Genomic DNA, 16,967 nt, shown 5'->3' on the forward strand with positions numbered 1-16,967 from the left:
TCGCAAGAAGGATAATAATAATAATAATGGATAAGATTTATATCGTGCTTTTCTATTGTTAGATACTCAAAGCGCTCACAGAGAAGTGGGAACCCATCTTTCATTCACACCTGGTGGTGGTAAGCTACATCTGTAGCCACAGCTGCCCTGGGGTAGACTGACAGAAGCGTGGCTGCCAGTTTGCGCCTACGGCCCCTCCGACCACCACCTATCATTCATTCATCATTCATTCACCAGTGTGAGCGGCACCGGGGGGAAGGGTGAAGTGTCCTGCTCAAGGACACAACGGCAGCGATCTGGATGTCAATAGGTGGGAAACGAACCTGCAACCCTCAGGTTTCTGGCACGGCCTATCTACCCACTACGCCATGCCTCCCCTAAATCACTAGCGCCCTCTTCCACCAGGAGGCGGGAGTCATTTAATGACTCATATTTGACAGACGCAGCTACGGTATTGTGACGGTCTCAAGCCGTCATCTTGCGAGTTCCCAGGACCACCAAGGAAGGACTTGAGCAGTTTGACTTTGTTTATTTTTCAATAAAACCTCGGTCCAGGTCGCTCTGCGCGCCTCCTTTCCGCTCGCTCGCCAGCTCCTCGCCACCATCTTGGGCCAGGCACGGCGTGCCCTGCCTGTCTGTCGGACCGTCGGCTCCACCTCTCCACAGGTACAGGTATATTAATAAAACATAGCTGCTTACTGTTCTTTTTAGCATACCGGTATTCAATAGCTTGGACCTTAAATCCTACTGAATAGCTCTTAATCTTCTTCCCTTTATGCGATTTCAAATTACCGGTATTGAAATCAGCCTCCTCCATTTTGAAAATGATGACATGGGAAGTGTCAATCGTGACGTCACGAGTTTGACCAGGCGGTAATACTAAGCATGTGCTAATTATTTTGCGAAGCGAGTTTGACCCGGCAGTAATTCAAGGCAGGCGCATACTATAAGCCCGGCGGCAATTCAAGAAAATACGGTATTTGTTATTTTGTGAATGCTTTGGATCATTCACACGGTTTTTTTTTCTTCTTCTTCTTCTCCAGATTTTGGCGGGCACTATCTTTCACATTTTACATCCGATTCCAACCATTCCAACTTCAAACTGTTCAGCCTATTCAAAAACCGCGAGCTTTCCATCGACAAATTCCAAAAATTCCCAGATTTCCGGGCCATTTTTCCCTATTCAAAATTAATTGGCCGTTTTTCAAACTTCCACCATTTCCACATTTTTCAACCGATTCACTGAAATTACCCTTTTTTCAAGTTTAAAAAAAAAATCCAGGATTTGCCGGAATTCCTGGTTTTCCAGAGCCCTATTTCAACCCTTTTTTCTGTCACCTACTCCTTCCACATTTTTCAACCCATTTCAACTGTTCAAATAATTCCTCTTTATCAGGACAAAAAAAAGAGTTGTTTTTTGAACTGCAAAATTCCCGGTTTTCTTGAAATTCCAGGAATTCTTCAATAGCATTTCTCAATTAACAATGTTAGTACTTCAAAATTTCTCGACCGACTTGAAAAATTCCAACTAACACCAACCTCCACAGTAAGATGCTCATGCACACATTGTGAAGTGTGAAGTAAAGTGAATTATATTTATATAACACTTTTCTCTAGTGATTCAAAGCGCTTTTACATAGTGAAACCCAATATCTAAGTTACATTTAAAACAGTGTGGGTGGCACTGGGAGAAAGTGGGTAAAGTGTCTTGCCCAAGGACACAAAGGCAGTGACTCGGACAGCGGAAGCGGTGATCGAACCTGGAACCCTCAAGTTGCTGGCACGGCCACTCTACCAACCGAGCTATACCGCCCCACATTGACCCTCTGCAGATAGCTCTCAACTCATTCAGAACATTCAAGTTTTGAAAAAAAAAAACCGATTTACACAATTCCAACACTATTCATGCTCCACGTCATTTTAAAAAAAAATCCTGTTTTTCCCAAAATTCTTCAACTTCCAGGAAGTTCCCGTTGAAAGGAATAGGACATTTTTCCAAGTTGCACAATTCCCACATTTCCAACCTATTCAAACCATTCCAACATCAACACATTCCACCCATCCTGAACAATCAAAAATAACTCTTCTCCAAGTTCCAAACCAAATTCCGGTTTTCCTTGAAATTCAAACTCTTCAACATTCAAACCATTCCAACATTTACACCATTTCAGCGTTCAAACGATTTCAACATTTAAACCATTTCTAAATTCCATTAGCATTTCAGTTCAGCGTCAACTTATCAACATTGAAACTATTCTTACATCCATACTACATTCTGTCAGCATTTCAGTTCAACTTCAGCATTGGAGCATTCACACGCAATTCCTTCAGGAATTGCCTCATCTAGTTTACCCGAGGTCACTTAGTCCAAATCAGTGCCTAAAAAACAAAATAAGACAAGTTGACAGTTGAGTTACATAATTATCCTACTGCTCATCCTTGCTATTCTGTTCCCATCCAATTCTTCACTGACCTTAATTCAGTTTTCCCTCCCTCCATATATATATATATATATATATATATATATATATATATATATACATATATATACACATATATATATATATATATATATGTATATATATATATATATATATATACATATATATACACACACACATACATGTAGACACATACATATATTTATAAATATATACACATATATACATACATATATAAATATATACATATATATAAATATATACATATATAAACATACATACAAATATATATTTATATACTTATATACATACATATATACAAACATAAATACACACTTATATATATACATACATACACACATTAATATATACACACATATATACACGTATATATATATATATATATATACATACACAAACACAATACATATATATACACACACACATATATATATATATATATACACACACATATATATATATATATATATATATATATATATATATATATATATACACACATACATATATATACACATACATATATACATACATAAATACATGTGTGTATATATATATATATATATATATATATATATATATATACACACATACATATATATACACATACATATATACATACATAAATACATGTGTGTATATATATATATATATATATATATATGTATATATATATATATATACATATATATAAATATATACATATATATAAATATATACATATATAAACATACATACAAATATATATTTATATACTTATATACATACATAAATACATACTTATATACATACATACACTCATTAATATATACACACTTATATACACGTATATATATACACACACACAAACACAATACATATATATATATATATACACACACACACATGCACATACATATACATATATATATATATATATATACACATACATATACATACACATACATATATACATACATAAATACGTGTGTATATATATATATATATATATATATGTATACACATATATACACATACAGGTGCTGGTCATATTATTAGAATATCATGAAAAAGTTGATTTATTTCATTAATTCCATTTAGAAAGTCAAACTTGTAGAATGTATACATTCATTCCAAACAGACTGATACATTTCAAGTGTTTTTTTGCCAAAAAGGAGATGATTATAGTTGACAACCAATGAAAACCATAAATTCAACATCTCAGAAAATTAGAATATGGTGAAAAGGTCAGATATTGAAGACACCTGGTGCCACACTCTAAGTAGCTAAATAACTCAAAACACCTGGAAAAGCCTTTAAATGGTCTCTCGTTTTGATTCTGTATGACACACAATCATGGGGAAGACTCCTGACTTGACAACTGACAAAAAGTGTACAAGCAAGAGGGATAACTGCGCCCTGGAGAGGATTGTCAAACAAAACCGATTCAAAAATGTGGGGAAGATCCACAAAGAGTGGACTGCAGCTGGAGTCAGTGCTTCAAGAACCACCACGCACCGACGTATGCAAGTTATGGGCTTCAGCTGTCGCATTCCTTGTGTAAAGCCACTCTTGAATAAGAGACAACGTCAAAAGCGTCTCGCCTGGGCTCAAGAAAAAAAGGACTGGACTACTGCTGAGTGGTCCAAAGTTATGTTTTCAGATGAAAGTAAATTTTGTATCTCCTTTGGAAATTAAGGTCCCAGAGTCTGGAGGAAGACAGGAGAGGCACAGAATCCACGTTGCCTGAAGTCCAGTGTCAAATTTCCACAATCGGTAATGGTCTGGGGTGCCATGTCATCTGCTGGTGTTGGTCCACTGTGTTTCCTGAGGTCTAGGGTCAATGCAGCAGTCTACCAGGAAGTTTTAGAACACTTTATGTTGCCTGCCGCGGACCAATTTTATGGAGGTGAAGATTTCATTTTCCAACATGCCTTGGCACCTGCACACAGTGCCAAATCTACCAGTACCTGGTTTAAGTACCATGGTATCCCTGTTCTTGATTGGCTTGCAAACTCACCCGACCTTAACCCCATAGAAAACCTATGGGGTATTGTGAAGCGGAAGATGCGAGATGCCAGACCCAACAATGCTGAAGAGCTGAAGGCCACTATTAAAGCAACCTGGGCTCTCATAACACCTGAGGAGTGCAACAGACTGGTGGACTCCATGCCACGCCGTATTGCTGCAGCAATTCAGGCAAAAGGAGCTGCAACTAAGTATTGATTGTCGTACATGCTGAAACTTTCCATGTTCATACTTTTCAGTTGGCCCACATTTCTAAAAAAATATTTTTTGGTACTAGTCGTAACTAATATTCTAATTTTCTGAGATACTGAATTTGGGATTTTCAGTAATTGTCAGTACTAATCATCAACATTTAAAGAAATAAACATTTCAAATATATCACTATGTGTGTAATGAATTGATATAATATGTAAGTTTCACGTTCTGAATATAATTACTGAAATAAATAAACTTTTTCATGATATTCTAATAATATGAACACCACCTGTGTATACACACACACACACATTATATATTTATATATATATAGAAATATATATCCATCCATCCATCCATCCATCCAATTCCTACCGCTTATTCCCTTTTGGGGTTGCGGGGGGCGCTGGCGCCTATCTCAGCTACAATCGGGCGGAAGGCGACGTACACCCTGGACAAGTCGCCACCTCATGTATATATATATATATATATATATATGTATGAAAGACATTTTTAAGTACCTACTAAAACAATGTTAGTCAAAGATCCTCTATATAACAGGAGTGTTCTCCTGCTTTTAAGGATGTATTACCAAAAAAAACTCTTAGTGAAAGGTCTTTAATATGACAGACGTATTTTAAGTACCTACTGAAAAAAATGTTAGTCAAAGATCCTCTATATGACAGGAGTGTTTTGCTGTTTTTAAGGATGCATTACCAAAAACTAACCGAGTGAAAGGTCTTTTATATGAAAGACATCTTTCTAAGTACCTACTAAAACAATGTTAGTCAAAGACTCTATAGAACAGGTGTGTTCTCCTGTTTTTAAGGATATATTACCAAAAAAAACTGTGAAAGGGCTTTTATATGACAGGCGTCCTTTTAAGTACCTACTGAAAAATGTTAGTCAAAGATCCTCTATGTGACAGAAGGAGTGTTCTGCTGTTTTTAAGGATGTATTACCAAAACAAACCGAGTGAAAGGTCTTTTATATGACAGACATCCTTTTAAGTACCTACTGAAAAAACGTTAGACAAAGATCTTTTATACTCGACAGGAAGAGTGTTCTGCTGTTTTTATGGATGTATTACCCCAAAAAAATCTTTGTGAAAGGTCTTTTATATGAAAGACGTCCTTTTAAGTACCTATTGAAAAAATGTTTGTCAAAGATCCTCTAAAGGACAGGAGTGTTCTGCTGTTTTTAAGGATGTATTACCAAAAACAAACCAAGTGTAAGGTCTTTTATGACAGACATCCTTTTAAGTACCTACTGAAAAAATGTTAGTCAAAGATTTTCTATACGACAGGAGTGTTCTGTCGTTTTTAAGGATGTATTACCAAAAGAGTGAAAGGTCTTTTATATGACAGACTTCCTTTTAAGTACCTACTGCAAAAATGTGTTAAAGATCCCCTATATAACAGGAGTGTTCTGTGTTTTCAAGGATGTATTACCAAAAAAAAACAATGAAAGGTCTTTTATATGCGAGAAGTCCTTTTAAGTACCTACTGAAAAAATGTTTGTCGAAGATCCTCTATAGAACAGGAGTATTTTGCTGTTTTTAAGGATGTATTACCAAAAACAAACCGAGTGAAAGGTCTTTTGTATGACAGACATCTTTTTAAGTACCCACTGAAAAAAATGTTAGTCAAAGATCCTCTATATGGCAGGAGGAGTGTTCTGCTGTTTTTAGGGATGTATTACCAAAAAAAAAAAAAAACTAAGTGAAAGGTATTTTATATGACAGAAGTCCTTTTAAGTACCTACTGAAAAAATGTTACTCAAAGATTCTCTATATAACAGGAGTATTTTGCTGTTTTTAGGGATGTATTACCAAAAACAAACCGAGTGAAAGGTCTTTTATATGACAGACATCCTTTTAAGTACCTACTGCAAAAAAGTATGTCAAAGATCCTCTATATGACAGGAGTGTTCTGCTGTTTTTAAGGATGTATTACCAAAAACAAACCGAGTGAAAGGTATTTTATATGACAGACATCCTTTTAAGTACCTACTGCAAAAATGTCTGTCAAAGATCCTCTAAATGACAGGAGGAGTGTTCTGCCGTTTTTAAAGATGTATTACCAAAAAAAACAGTGAAAGGTCTTTTATATGAGAGAAGTCCTCTTAAGTATCTACTGCAAAAATGTCTGTCAAAGATCCTCTATATACCAGGAGGATTGTTCTGTCGTTTTTAAGGATGTATTACCAAAAAAAAAAAAAAGTGTGAACTGTCTTTTATATTAGAGAAGTCCTTTTAAGTACCTACTGCAAAAAAGTATGTCAAAGATCCTCTATATGACAGGAGTGTTCTGCTGTTTTTAAGGATGTATTACCAAAAACAAACCGAGTGAAAGGTATTTTATATGACAGACATCCTTTTAAGTACCTACTGCAAAAATGTCTGTCAAAGATCCTCTAAATGACAGGAGGAGTGTTCTGCCGTTTTTAAAGATGTATTACCAAAAAAAACAGTGAAAGGTCTTTTATATGAGAGAAGTCCTCTTAAGTATCTACTGCAAAAATGTCTGTCAAAGATCCTCTATATGACAGGAGGATTGTTCTGTCGTTTTTAAGGATGTATTACCAAAAAAAAAAAAAGTGTGAACTGTCTTTTATATTAGAGAAGTCCTTTTAAGTACCTACTGCAAAAATGTGTGTCAAGGATCCTATATATAACAGGAGTGTTCTGTCGTTTTTAAGGATGTATTACCAAAAAAAAGAGTGAAAGGTCTTTTATATGACAGACATCCTTTTAAGTAGCTACTCCAAAAATGTCTGTCAAAGATCCTCTATATGATAGGAGGAGTGTTCTGTTGTTTTTAAGGATGTATTACCAAAAAAAAACGTGTGAAAGGTCTTTTATATGAGAGAAGTCCTTTTAAGTACCTACTGCAAAAATGTGTGTCAAAGATCCTGTATAAAACAGGAGTGTTCTGTCGTTTATAAGGATGTATTACCAAAAAAAACGCGTAAAAGGTCTTTTATATGAGAGAAGTCCTTTTAAGTACCTACTGCAAAAATGTGTGTCAAAGATCCTGTATAAAACAGGAGTGTTCTGTCGTTTATAAGGATGTATTACCAAAAAAAACGCGTAAAATGTCTTTTATATGAGAGAAGTCCTTTTAAGTACCTACTGCAAAAATGTGTGTCAAAGATCCTCTATATGACAGCAGTGTTCTGTCGTTTTTATGGATGTATTACCAAAAAAAAACGAGTAAAAGGTATTTTACTGTATGTGAGAGAAGTCCTTTTAAGTCAAAGATCCTCTGTAAGACAGGAAGGAGTGTTCTGCAGTTTTTAAGGATGTATTACCAGAAAAAAAAAAACGAGTGAAAGGTCTTTTATATGACAGACATCCTTTTTAGTACCTACTGCAAAAATGTGTGTCAAAGATCCTCTATATAACAGGAGTGTTCTGCCGTTTTTACAGATGTAGTACCAAAAAAAAACGAGTGAAAGGTATTTTATATGAGAGAAGTCCTTTTAAGTACCTACTGAAAAAATGTTAGTCAAATATCCTCTATAAGACAGGAAGGAGTGTTCTGCTGTTTTTAATTATTTGTAATACCAAAAAAAACGAGTGGAAGATCTTTTATATGACAGACGTCCTTTTAAGTACCTACTGCAAAAATGTGTCTCAAAGATCCTCTATATGACAGGAATGTCCTGCCGTTTTTAAGGATGTATTACAAAAAAAAAAAAACAGTGAAAAGGTCTTTTATATGAGAGAAGTCCTTTTAAGTACCTACTGAAAAATGTTATTCAAAGATCCTCTATATGATTGCTGTTTTCATGGACCTTCAGCAAAAGTGTTTAAGGTCCTGAAAGAAGTGCAGAAGTATTGAGCAAAGATCACTCATTCCACCATGCAGGAGTCGTGGCGTGAGGTCTTCATCGTTCCTAGTGAGTGTTAAGCGAGTCATCTCCAAGGATTTGAGCATGTTCCTCGTGCACCGCCCCATTACCTCCCCTAGGGGACATCTGTGCCTTCTCCCCCACACACACACACACACACGACCCTCTCCCCCTCCTCACCTCCGAGGCTCTCCCTGAGCGCCGCTCCGACGTGCTCCGGTGCTTCTTGAAGAAGCTCTCTGGCGACCGTCATCACCGCCGACGCCGCCGCCGCGTCATCCCCGCCGTCAGGAAGGACCACTCGAAGGACGCTGGACTCCAAAATGCGGAGCTCGGCGCTGCGATGACATCATTTGCATGAACGCCTCAATTGTTGCATTAAGAAACCCGCACCTCCCCATGCGAGCGCGCGTGTCTACCTGTCCAGCAGTCCGTCCCTCAGGAGCGTGAGCGAGAGTTTTCCAGCCTGATGAATCCTGAGCAGGTCCACGTCATCCCGCCACAGTAAGAGGCTCTCGCACACGTTGACCCTCCGCAGATAGCTCGTCGTCTCCCCGGGCAACGCGGCGTCGCCACGCCGGCCGCACAGCAGCGGCACACACACCCCACCTGAGGGCTCCCTCTGGGGGGACAGCACGGATAAAACATGATCATCCAAGCGGAGACTTGGGGGTCAAGGTTAAACGTTATGGTGCAGCCCGTAATGCTCGGTGGTGGTTCACAATTCACGCACATATCCGTGGGAGGAGCGGTGAATTTCCTGGGGCGGAAAAGCTTGGTTGAAGGTTCAATTCCCGCTCCCGCCATCCTAGTCACTGCCATTGTGTCCTTGGGCAAGACACTTTACCAACCAGAAGCATTTAAGTCCCATCTTAAAACTCATTTGTATACTCAAGCCTTTAAATAGACCCCCTTTGTAGACTAGTTTATCTGCCGTTTCTTTTCTTTTCTCCTCTTCCCCCCCCTCCCCCTTGTGAAGCGTGTGGGGGACACAGGTCCACTATGGACTGGACTCTCACTATCATGTTAAATCCACTATGGACTGGACTCTCACTAATATGTTAGATCCACTATGGACTGGACTCTCACTATTATGTTAGATCCACTATGGACTGGACTCTCACTATTATGTTAGATCCACTATGGACTGGACTCTCACTAATATGTTAGATCCACTATGGACTGGACTGTCACTATTATGTTGGATCCATTATGGACTGGACTCTCACTATTATGTAAGATCCACTATGGACTGGACTCTCACTATTATGTTAGATCCACCATGGACTAGACTCTCACTGTTATGTTAGATCCACTATGGACTGGACTCTCACTATTATGTTAGATCCACTATGGACTGGACTCTCACTATCATGTTGGAGCCACTGTGGACTGGACTCTCACTATTATGTTAGATCCACTATGGACTGGACTCTCACTATTATGTTAGATCCACTATGGACTGGACTCTCACTATTATGTTAGATCCACTATGTACTGGACTCTCACTATTATGTTAGATCCACTATGGACTGGACTCTCACTATTATGTTAGATCCACTATGGACTGGACTCTCACTATTATGTTAGATCCACTATGGACTGGACTCTCACTATTATGTTAGATCCACTATGGACTGGACTCTCACCTTTGTTAGATTCACTGTGGACTGGACTCTTACTATTATGTTAGATCCACTATGAACTGGACTCTCACTATTATGTGTGTGTGTGTGGGGGGGGGGGGGGGGGTGGATAACCAACATTTGCAGTCCTCTCCAAGGTTTTTTTTAGTCATTCTCATTGACGTCCCACTGGGTTGTGAGTTTTTCCTTGCCCTGATGTGGGCTCTGAACCGCGGATGTCTTTGTGGCTTGTGCAGCCCTTGGAAACAATTGTGATTTAGGTCTATATAAATAAACATTGATTGATTGATTGATAAAGCGCATTGAGTCACTAGAGAAAAGCGCTATATAAATATAATTCAATTCACTTCACTTCCTGATATCTCTACAATTCCGTTACAATCAACTATTATTAATACATTTAAAAACTCAGATAATGTGAAATAATAGAAGAAAATATCATACTATTACATCATTAATATAAATAAATTGAGCACCTGCGGCTGAAGCACATTTGTTTGGATTGTATTTTGTTGATATTTTATTAAACTATTTTATAAAAAAACAAAAAAAAAGGAATTTTAGTGAACCATAAGATTTTTTGTTTGAAAAAAAGTCAATAATGCAATTTTTTGCGGTCCACTTTATTGAGAAAAGTATCGGAAAAGTACGGAAAAGTATCGAAAAAGCTTTGGTACCGGTACCAAAACATTGGTATCGGGACAAAACTAGACCACAGATATCATTATTATTGCAGTTTTGTACTCAAAAAGTATTTATACACTTGAGCGGGGCGATATGGCCTTTTTTTTTTTTTTATATCGCGATATTTTTAGGCCATGTCACGATACACAATATATATCTCCATATTTTGCCTTAGCCTTGAATGAACACTTGATGCATATAATCACAGCAGTATGATGATTCTATGTGTCTACATTAAAACATTCTTCTTCATACTGCATTAATACATGCTCATTTTAAACTTTCATGCCGGGAGAGAAATCACAACTAAGTCAATTTACCAAAAGTGTATTTATTAAACAGTTTTTAAGCAGTAGCACAAACATTCATGTCATTTCAAAACAGAAAGTGCAAGATTGTCAGAGACATTTTAAAACAAGCTACTAGAGCACTTTTGTGCATGATGTCACTAAGATGACATGTCAAAACAACACTAAATTAGTGTACTTTTTGTACAGAACGCCACTAGAATAGTTAAAAACAAATAAAGCGCACTTTTGTGCATGATGTCACACGAAATATTTCAAAAAGTTTCCAATAAAAATGAGCTGCATAATAGTAAATCAAATAGTGTTTGATTGACGTGAGTGATTAACGTGGACCCCGACTTAAACCAGTTGAAAAACTTATTGGGGTGTTAGCATTCAGTGGTCAATTGTATGGAATATGTACTGTACTGTGCAATCTACTAATAAAAGTTTCAATCAATCAATATGTCCTTCGCTATGTGGTAGGTTACTGTAGATGTTATCTCCTTCTGTTGTTGACTATTTTTTTCATATGGTGTTGATGTGGAAATGGTTGCTTGGGCATTTTGTTGGTGTGCCATCGAAAGTAGATGTTGAAAAGCAGAGTTTCAAGCACTCTTCATTCTCTAGCGGGTGACTTTTCAAATGATGTAAAAAATTAGCAGAGGTGCTACTTTTTATAGCAACGCTTCGCCTCATATTTGAAATATTACGGTTGTCTGTTCGACATATTTCCATCCATCCATTCATTTTCTACTGCTTATTCCCTTTCGGGGTCGCGGGGGGCGCTGGCGCCTATCTCAGCTACAATCGGGCGGAAGGCATGGTACACCCTGGACAAGTCGCCACCTCGAGCCAAACCACTGCCAGACGATGGACCCCCTGCTGTTTTTCTTGGGAATTAATTATTCTTCCGGTATAGCTCGGTTGGTAGAGCGGCCGTGCCAGCAACTTGAGGGTTGCAGGTTCGATCCCCGCTTCTGCCATCCTTGTCACTGCCGTTGTGTACTTGGGCAAGACACTTTACCCACCTGCTCCCAGTGGCACCCACACTGGTTTAAAAATGTATAAATTAGATATTGGGTTTCACTATGTAAAGCGCTTTGAGTCACTTTGAGAAAAGCGCTATATAAATATAATTCACTTCACTAATTCACTTCCTCCATTTGTTACCAAATTCGCACTTTCTTTCTCTCGTATTACCACTCGCACCGCACCGTTAGCACCACAGCTAATTTTACCCGCGTCGCTACTACTCTGCTCCGCGAGGGCGTCATGTGCAACGTTGTGTTGCACGCTCTGCAGTATGTGACATATGTAAGAAGTTGCGATCGTTTTGGGTCTCAGTGACAAGGAGAGACAACAAAGAGTGATAAGAGCCTGTAGTGTAATGCCTGCAGCTAAAAGCAACTGCGTGAGAACGCGTACTCGAGTATCACGATATAGACATTTTCTATATCGCACAGAGACAAACCCACCATATATCGAGTTTATTCGATATAACGCCAAGCCCTATTATACGCACTCAAATATTTTAACCAAGTTGTATTTCTAAATTGTTAGTGCGTCTTGCATTCCTGTTAGCATGTACGCTAACTTGTCATAAGCCAATGCTAGGCTGCTGGGTAAAGTGGCCCCTTCCCTTAGAAGCAGCTTCCCCTATGTAATCAGAGAATGCCCAAATAAATGGAAAAGCGCAGGAACTTTTTCCTCAGAGAGTGGGGTGACACTGTACGAGCAGGGTTTCCGGCAGCGCTTTGTTGTTAAGGCGGCTGCCTTAACAACAAAGTGCCCCCGTCCAAGCTGAAGTCTTAATAAGCTGCTCCGCTTTGTTCTGCCTCTGTCAGTAGGTCTCTGCAGCACCCAGCATTGTCCCACCTACAGAACCATCTGATTGGTTACACACAGAGTGGTAACAGCTAATCAGCAGTGTGTATTTATTTAGAGTGCATGGAGTCAGGGATCCTGCGTCGTGATGAGCAAATAGGTGTTTAGCAGGTGAGCATAAGGCAACGGACTCTCCCCAAATGATAAAAAAACACCTCCCAGTCAACTACTAGCAACATCACTATGAGCCCGTTGACGTTCTAGAAACATAAGCAGCAGCATAGCTCGCTCGTAGTCCTTGAGGTGATGGCTAATTAGCTTTTAGCGTAACGTTAGCTCATTTTGCGGTGTGTGTGTGTGTGTGTGTGTGTGTGTGTGTGTGTGTGTGTGTGTGTGCGTGTGTGTGTGTGTGTGTGTGTGTGTGTGTGTGTGTGACGGACAGCAAAGCTCTGTCTGTCTGTTATTTCACTTTACCTTTTTCTGTGTTGATCGAGCTGTGTTGAAGCAGCAAAAAAATATGTTAAATGAAGTTTCCTGAAGCTGTCTCTGATAGTTGATATAATAATGTATGTTGATAAAAATATAACATTTACATAATAAAAATCAACTACAGGCTTCCCAAATGCTGAAATAAATTAAGCATGATGAGTTGAACATATGTCAGTCAGCATGTGGCATAATAATGACATACTTAGTATCTCAGGTAAATACGACTGTTTTGTTTTTACTCTAAGGAAAAAATATTGATATATCGTATATCGCCATTCAGCAAATGGAGCCGAAAACACAACCAGAAATGTTATGCTTCTTCATGTGACGAAGCAGGCCTACTTCACCACAGCCTGTAGTCTATTGCCCCCCAGGCTGTGGTGGGAGCGACAAGCAAGAGACGTGATGGTGACAGGCCGAGTAACAAAGATCCTTACACCCACCGACCCTCTTCCCCAGTGGGTCCGCCGGAGAGACACTGCGTTAACTAACACATTTTCTGAGTGAAACACTAGAGGTATAACGGTACACAAACTTTTCGGTTCAGTATGTACCTCGGTTTAGAGGGCACGGTTCGGTTCATTTTCAGTATAGTAAGAAAACAACAAAATATAATTTTGGGGGGTTATTTATTTACCAAATGTGCAAACAATGGCTCTATCCTTTTAACATTGGGAACACTACAATAACTCTGCCCACGTTAATCCACATCAAACTCCCTAAAGTTGTTGCTTTGATTAAATAAAATGACAAAACTTTTCTTCTACATATAAAAACTGCAACATTAAACAGTTTCAAGTCAACTCATCATGCTTAAGTTATCACAGTATTTTGGGAAGCCTGTAGTTGATTTTTATTACGTAAATGTTATATTGTTATCAACATGTGATAGCAGGGACCCTGCCATTCAATGCTTTTCTGTCCGTAAAACACAAACACACACACACACACACACACACGTAGCAAAATGAGCTAACGTTACGCTAAAGGCTAATTAGCTTTCACCTCAAGCCAGAACTGCGAGCGAGCTGAGCTGCAGTTTAAGTTTCTAAAAGGTCAACAGGCTCATAGTGATGTTAGTAGTAGTTGACTGGGAGGTGTTTATCATCATTTGGGGAAAGTACGCTGCCTTATGCTCACCTGCTAAACACCTATCTGCTCGACGCTGAAGCATTGACTACATGCGCTCTGAATACGCACTGCTGATTGGCTGTTACCGCTATATATGTAACCAATCAGATAGTTGTGTGGGTGGGACAATGCTGGGTGCTGAGACAGAGGCAGAAGAAGCAAAGCAGCTTGTTAGGACTTTAGCTTAGAAACTTGTTCGGTACACCCCCGTACCGAAACGGTTCAATACAAATACACGTACCATTACACCCCTCGTAAACACTGATGAGGGTGCGGTTCCATGCGCTCTCCTCGTGAGCTAAATTGAATCCTGTCTCTGTTTGATTCCTTGCTACTTGTCCTGTTTAATAGATAGTTCGTACAGACACGTATCTTTGTTTTTCTGCACCCTGTATGCGTCCGCTTCCCTGTCCTTTTAAAAGCACAAACACACAATTGCTTGAACCAGACAGCACTTTACCTGGCTGAGGTGCAGGGCCAAGCACAGCGTGGCGGCCACAGTGTCAACATCTGCGTCTGGTCCGCCTAACACGGCATGGAGGCACTTATCGGACACCAGGGCCTAAAAAAAAAAACACACGTGGAAAAATACACAAACCGATTAGTATGTATGTGTGTGTGTGGTTACTGTGAACAATCCCGCTTGGCGGTGACATTCAATCCTGGTATTTGTCCAATAAAGTTGAGTGTGCTTTGATAGCACATGAAAAGGACTGCAGAATCTCCAAACCAACACGATATGAATTAGTAATGACATCGTGCCCTCGCGCTGCTTGTAAAACAACACCACTCCGTGTTCTCCTTCCAGAGGCAACAGACTAAATTAGAGAAAGCAAGCCTTGCAATTGCTTGAGTAAAAGACTTTATCAGAGAAGTAATGACTTCCATTAATTCCACTGAACTATGGCGATAAACAAGCCTCGTTTTAGGTTAAGTAGACATTAATGACACGACCATTACATAGGTTAGGCATCCATCCATGTATGAAAACTGTTAAAAATACAAGTTTTTTTTTTATATGATATAAACGTTTGCCTCTCATACAGTACGGCTCTTTCAAATGCAGTTGACCCTTTCAAGGTCCTCAAAGGGGTCATATTATGATCTCTAAAACATTTCCTTGTGACCTACAGCAGTGTTTTTTAAACCATAGAGCCCATGGTTGGGCCGCAAGCACACAAAAAATGCCTGTTTCTCAGCTGTGGTCCGTATGGGCTGCAGCAATCCTCAGTTGTAATACCCATTTCTGCCACTTCCGTTCCCATAGGCTCCATTGTACAAACCCTGTTTCCGTTAGAGTTGGGACATTTTGTTAGATGTAAATATAAACGGAATAGATTGATTTGCAAATCTTTTTCAACCCATATTCAGTTGAATGCACTACAAAGACAAGATATTTGATGTTCAAACTCATAAACTTTATTTTTTTGCAAATAACTTAGAATTTCATGGCTGCAACACGTGCCAAAGTAGTTGGGAAAGGGCATGTTCACCACTCTGTTACATCACCTTTTCTTTGAACAACACTCAATAAACGTTTGGGAACTGAGGAAAATAATTGTTGAAGCTTTGAAAGTGGAATTCTTTCCCATTCTTGTTTTATGTAGTCGTTCAACAGTCCGAATCTCCGCTGTCGCATTTTACGCTTCATAATTTTACGCTTCATAATGCGCACCTACAATGCCCACATTTTCGATGGGAGACATGTCTGGACTGCAGGCGGGCCAGGAAAGTACTCGCACTCTTTTTTTTACAAAGCCACGCTGTTGTAACATGTGCTGAATGTGGCTTGGCATTGTCTTGCTGAAATAAGCAGGGGCGTCCATGAAAAAGATGGCGCTTAGATGGTGCATTTGTTGTTCCAAAACCTGTATGTACCTTTCAACATTAATGGTGCCTTCACAGATGTGTAAGTTACCCATGCCTTGGGCACTGTTGCACCCCCATACCATCACAGATGCTGGCTTTTGAACTTTGCGTCGATAACAGACTGGATGGTCCGCTTCCCCTTTGGTCCGGATCACACAATTTTGAATATTTCCAAAAACAATTTGAAATGTGGACTCGTCAGACCACAGAACACTTTTCCGCTTTGCATAGGTCCATCTTAGATGATCTCGGGCACAGAGAAGCTGGCGGCGTTTCTGGATGTTGTTGATAAATGACTTTGGCTTTGCATAGTAGAGCTTTAACTTGCACTTACAGATGTAGCGACCAACTGTATTTGGTGACAGTGGTTTTCTGAAGTGTTCCTGACCCCATGTGGTGATATCCTTTAGAGATTGATGTCGGTTTTTGATACACTACCGTCTGAGGGATCGAAAGTCATGGTCATTCAATGTTGGTTTCCGGCCATGCCGCTTACGTGGAGTGATTTCTCCAGA

General features: G+C 39.1%; 2 protein-coding genes across 6 annotated transcripts in view; one reads left to right on the top strand and one right to left on the bottom strand.

Moving 5' to 3' along the window:
* LOC133558151 (uncharacterized) overlaps positions 1-16,967 on the top strand; it is a 192,932-nt gene that overhangs the window by 103,077 nt on the left and 72,888 nt on the right. The window lies entirely within an intron of this gene.
* LOC133553664 (protein prune homolog 2-like) overlaps positions 1-16,967 on the bottom strand; it is a 149,442-nt gene that overhangs the window by 98,050 nt on the left and 34,425 nt on the right. For all 5 annotated transcript variants that reach the window (XM_061902133.1, XM_061902142.1, XM_061902162.1 and 2 more), the window contains exons 2-4: positions 15,044-15,145; positions 8,939-9,141; positions 8,700-8,857 (exon numbers count right to left, since the gene is read on the bottom strand). In XM_061902133.1, coding sequence (XP_061758117.1) covers positions 8,700-8,857; positions 8,939-9,141; positions 15,044-15,145 — 463 coding nt within the window. The remainder of the gene's footprint in view (positions 1-8,699; positions 8,858-8,938; positions 9,142-15,043; positions 15,146-16,967) is intronic.

Source organism: Nerophis ophidion, linkage group LG01 (assembly GCF_033978795.1).
Source record: "Nerophis ophidion isolate RoL-2023_Sa linkage group LG01, RoL_Noph_v1.0, whole genome shotgun sequence".
Lineage (NCBI taxonomy): Eukaryota > Metazoa > Chordata > Actinopteri > Syngnathiformes > Syngnathidae > Nerophis > Nerophis ophidion.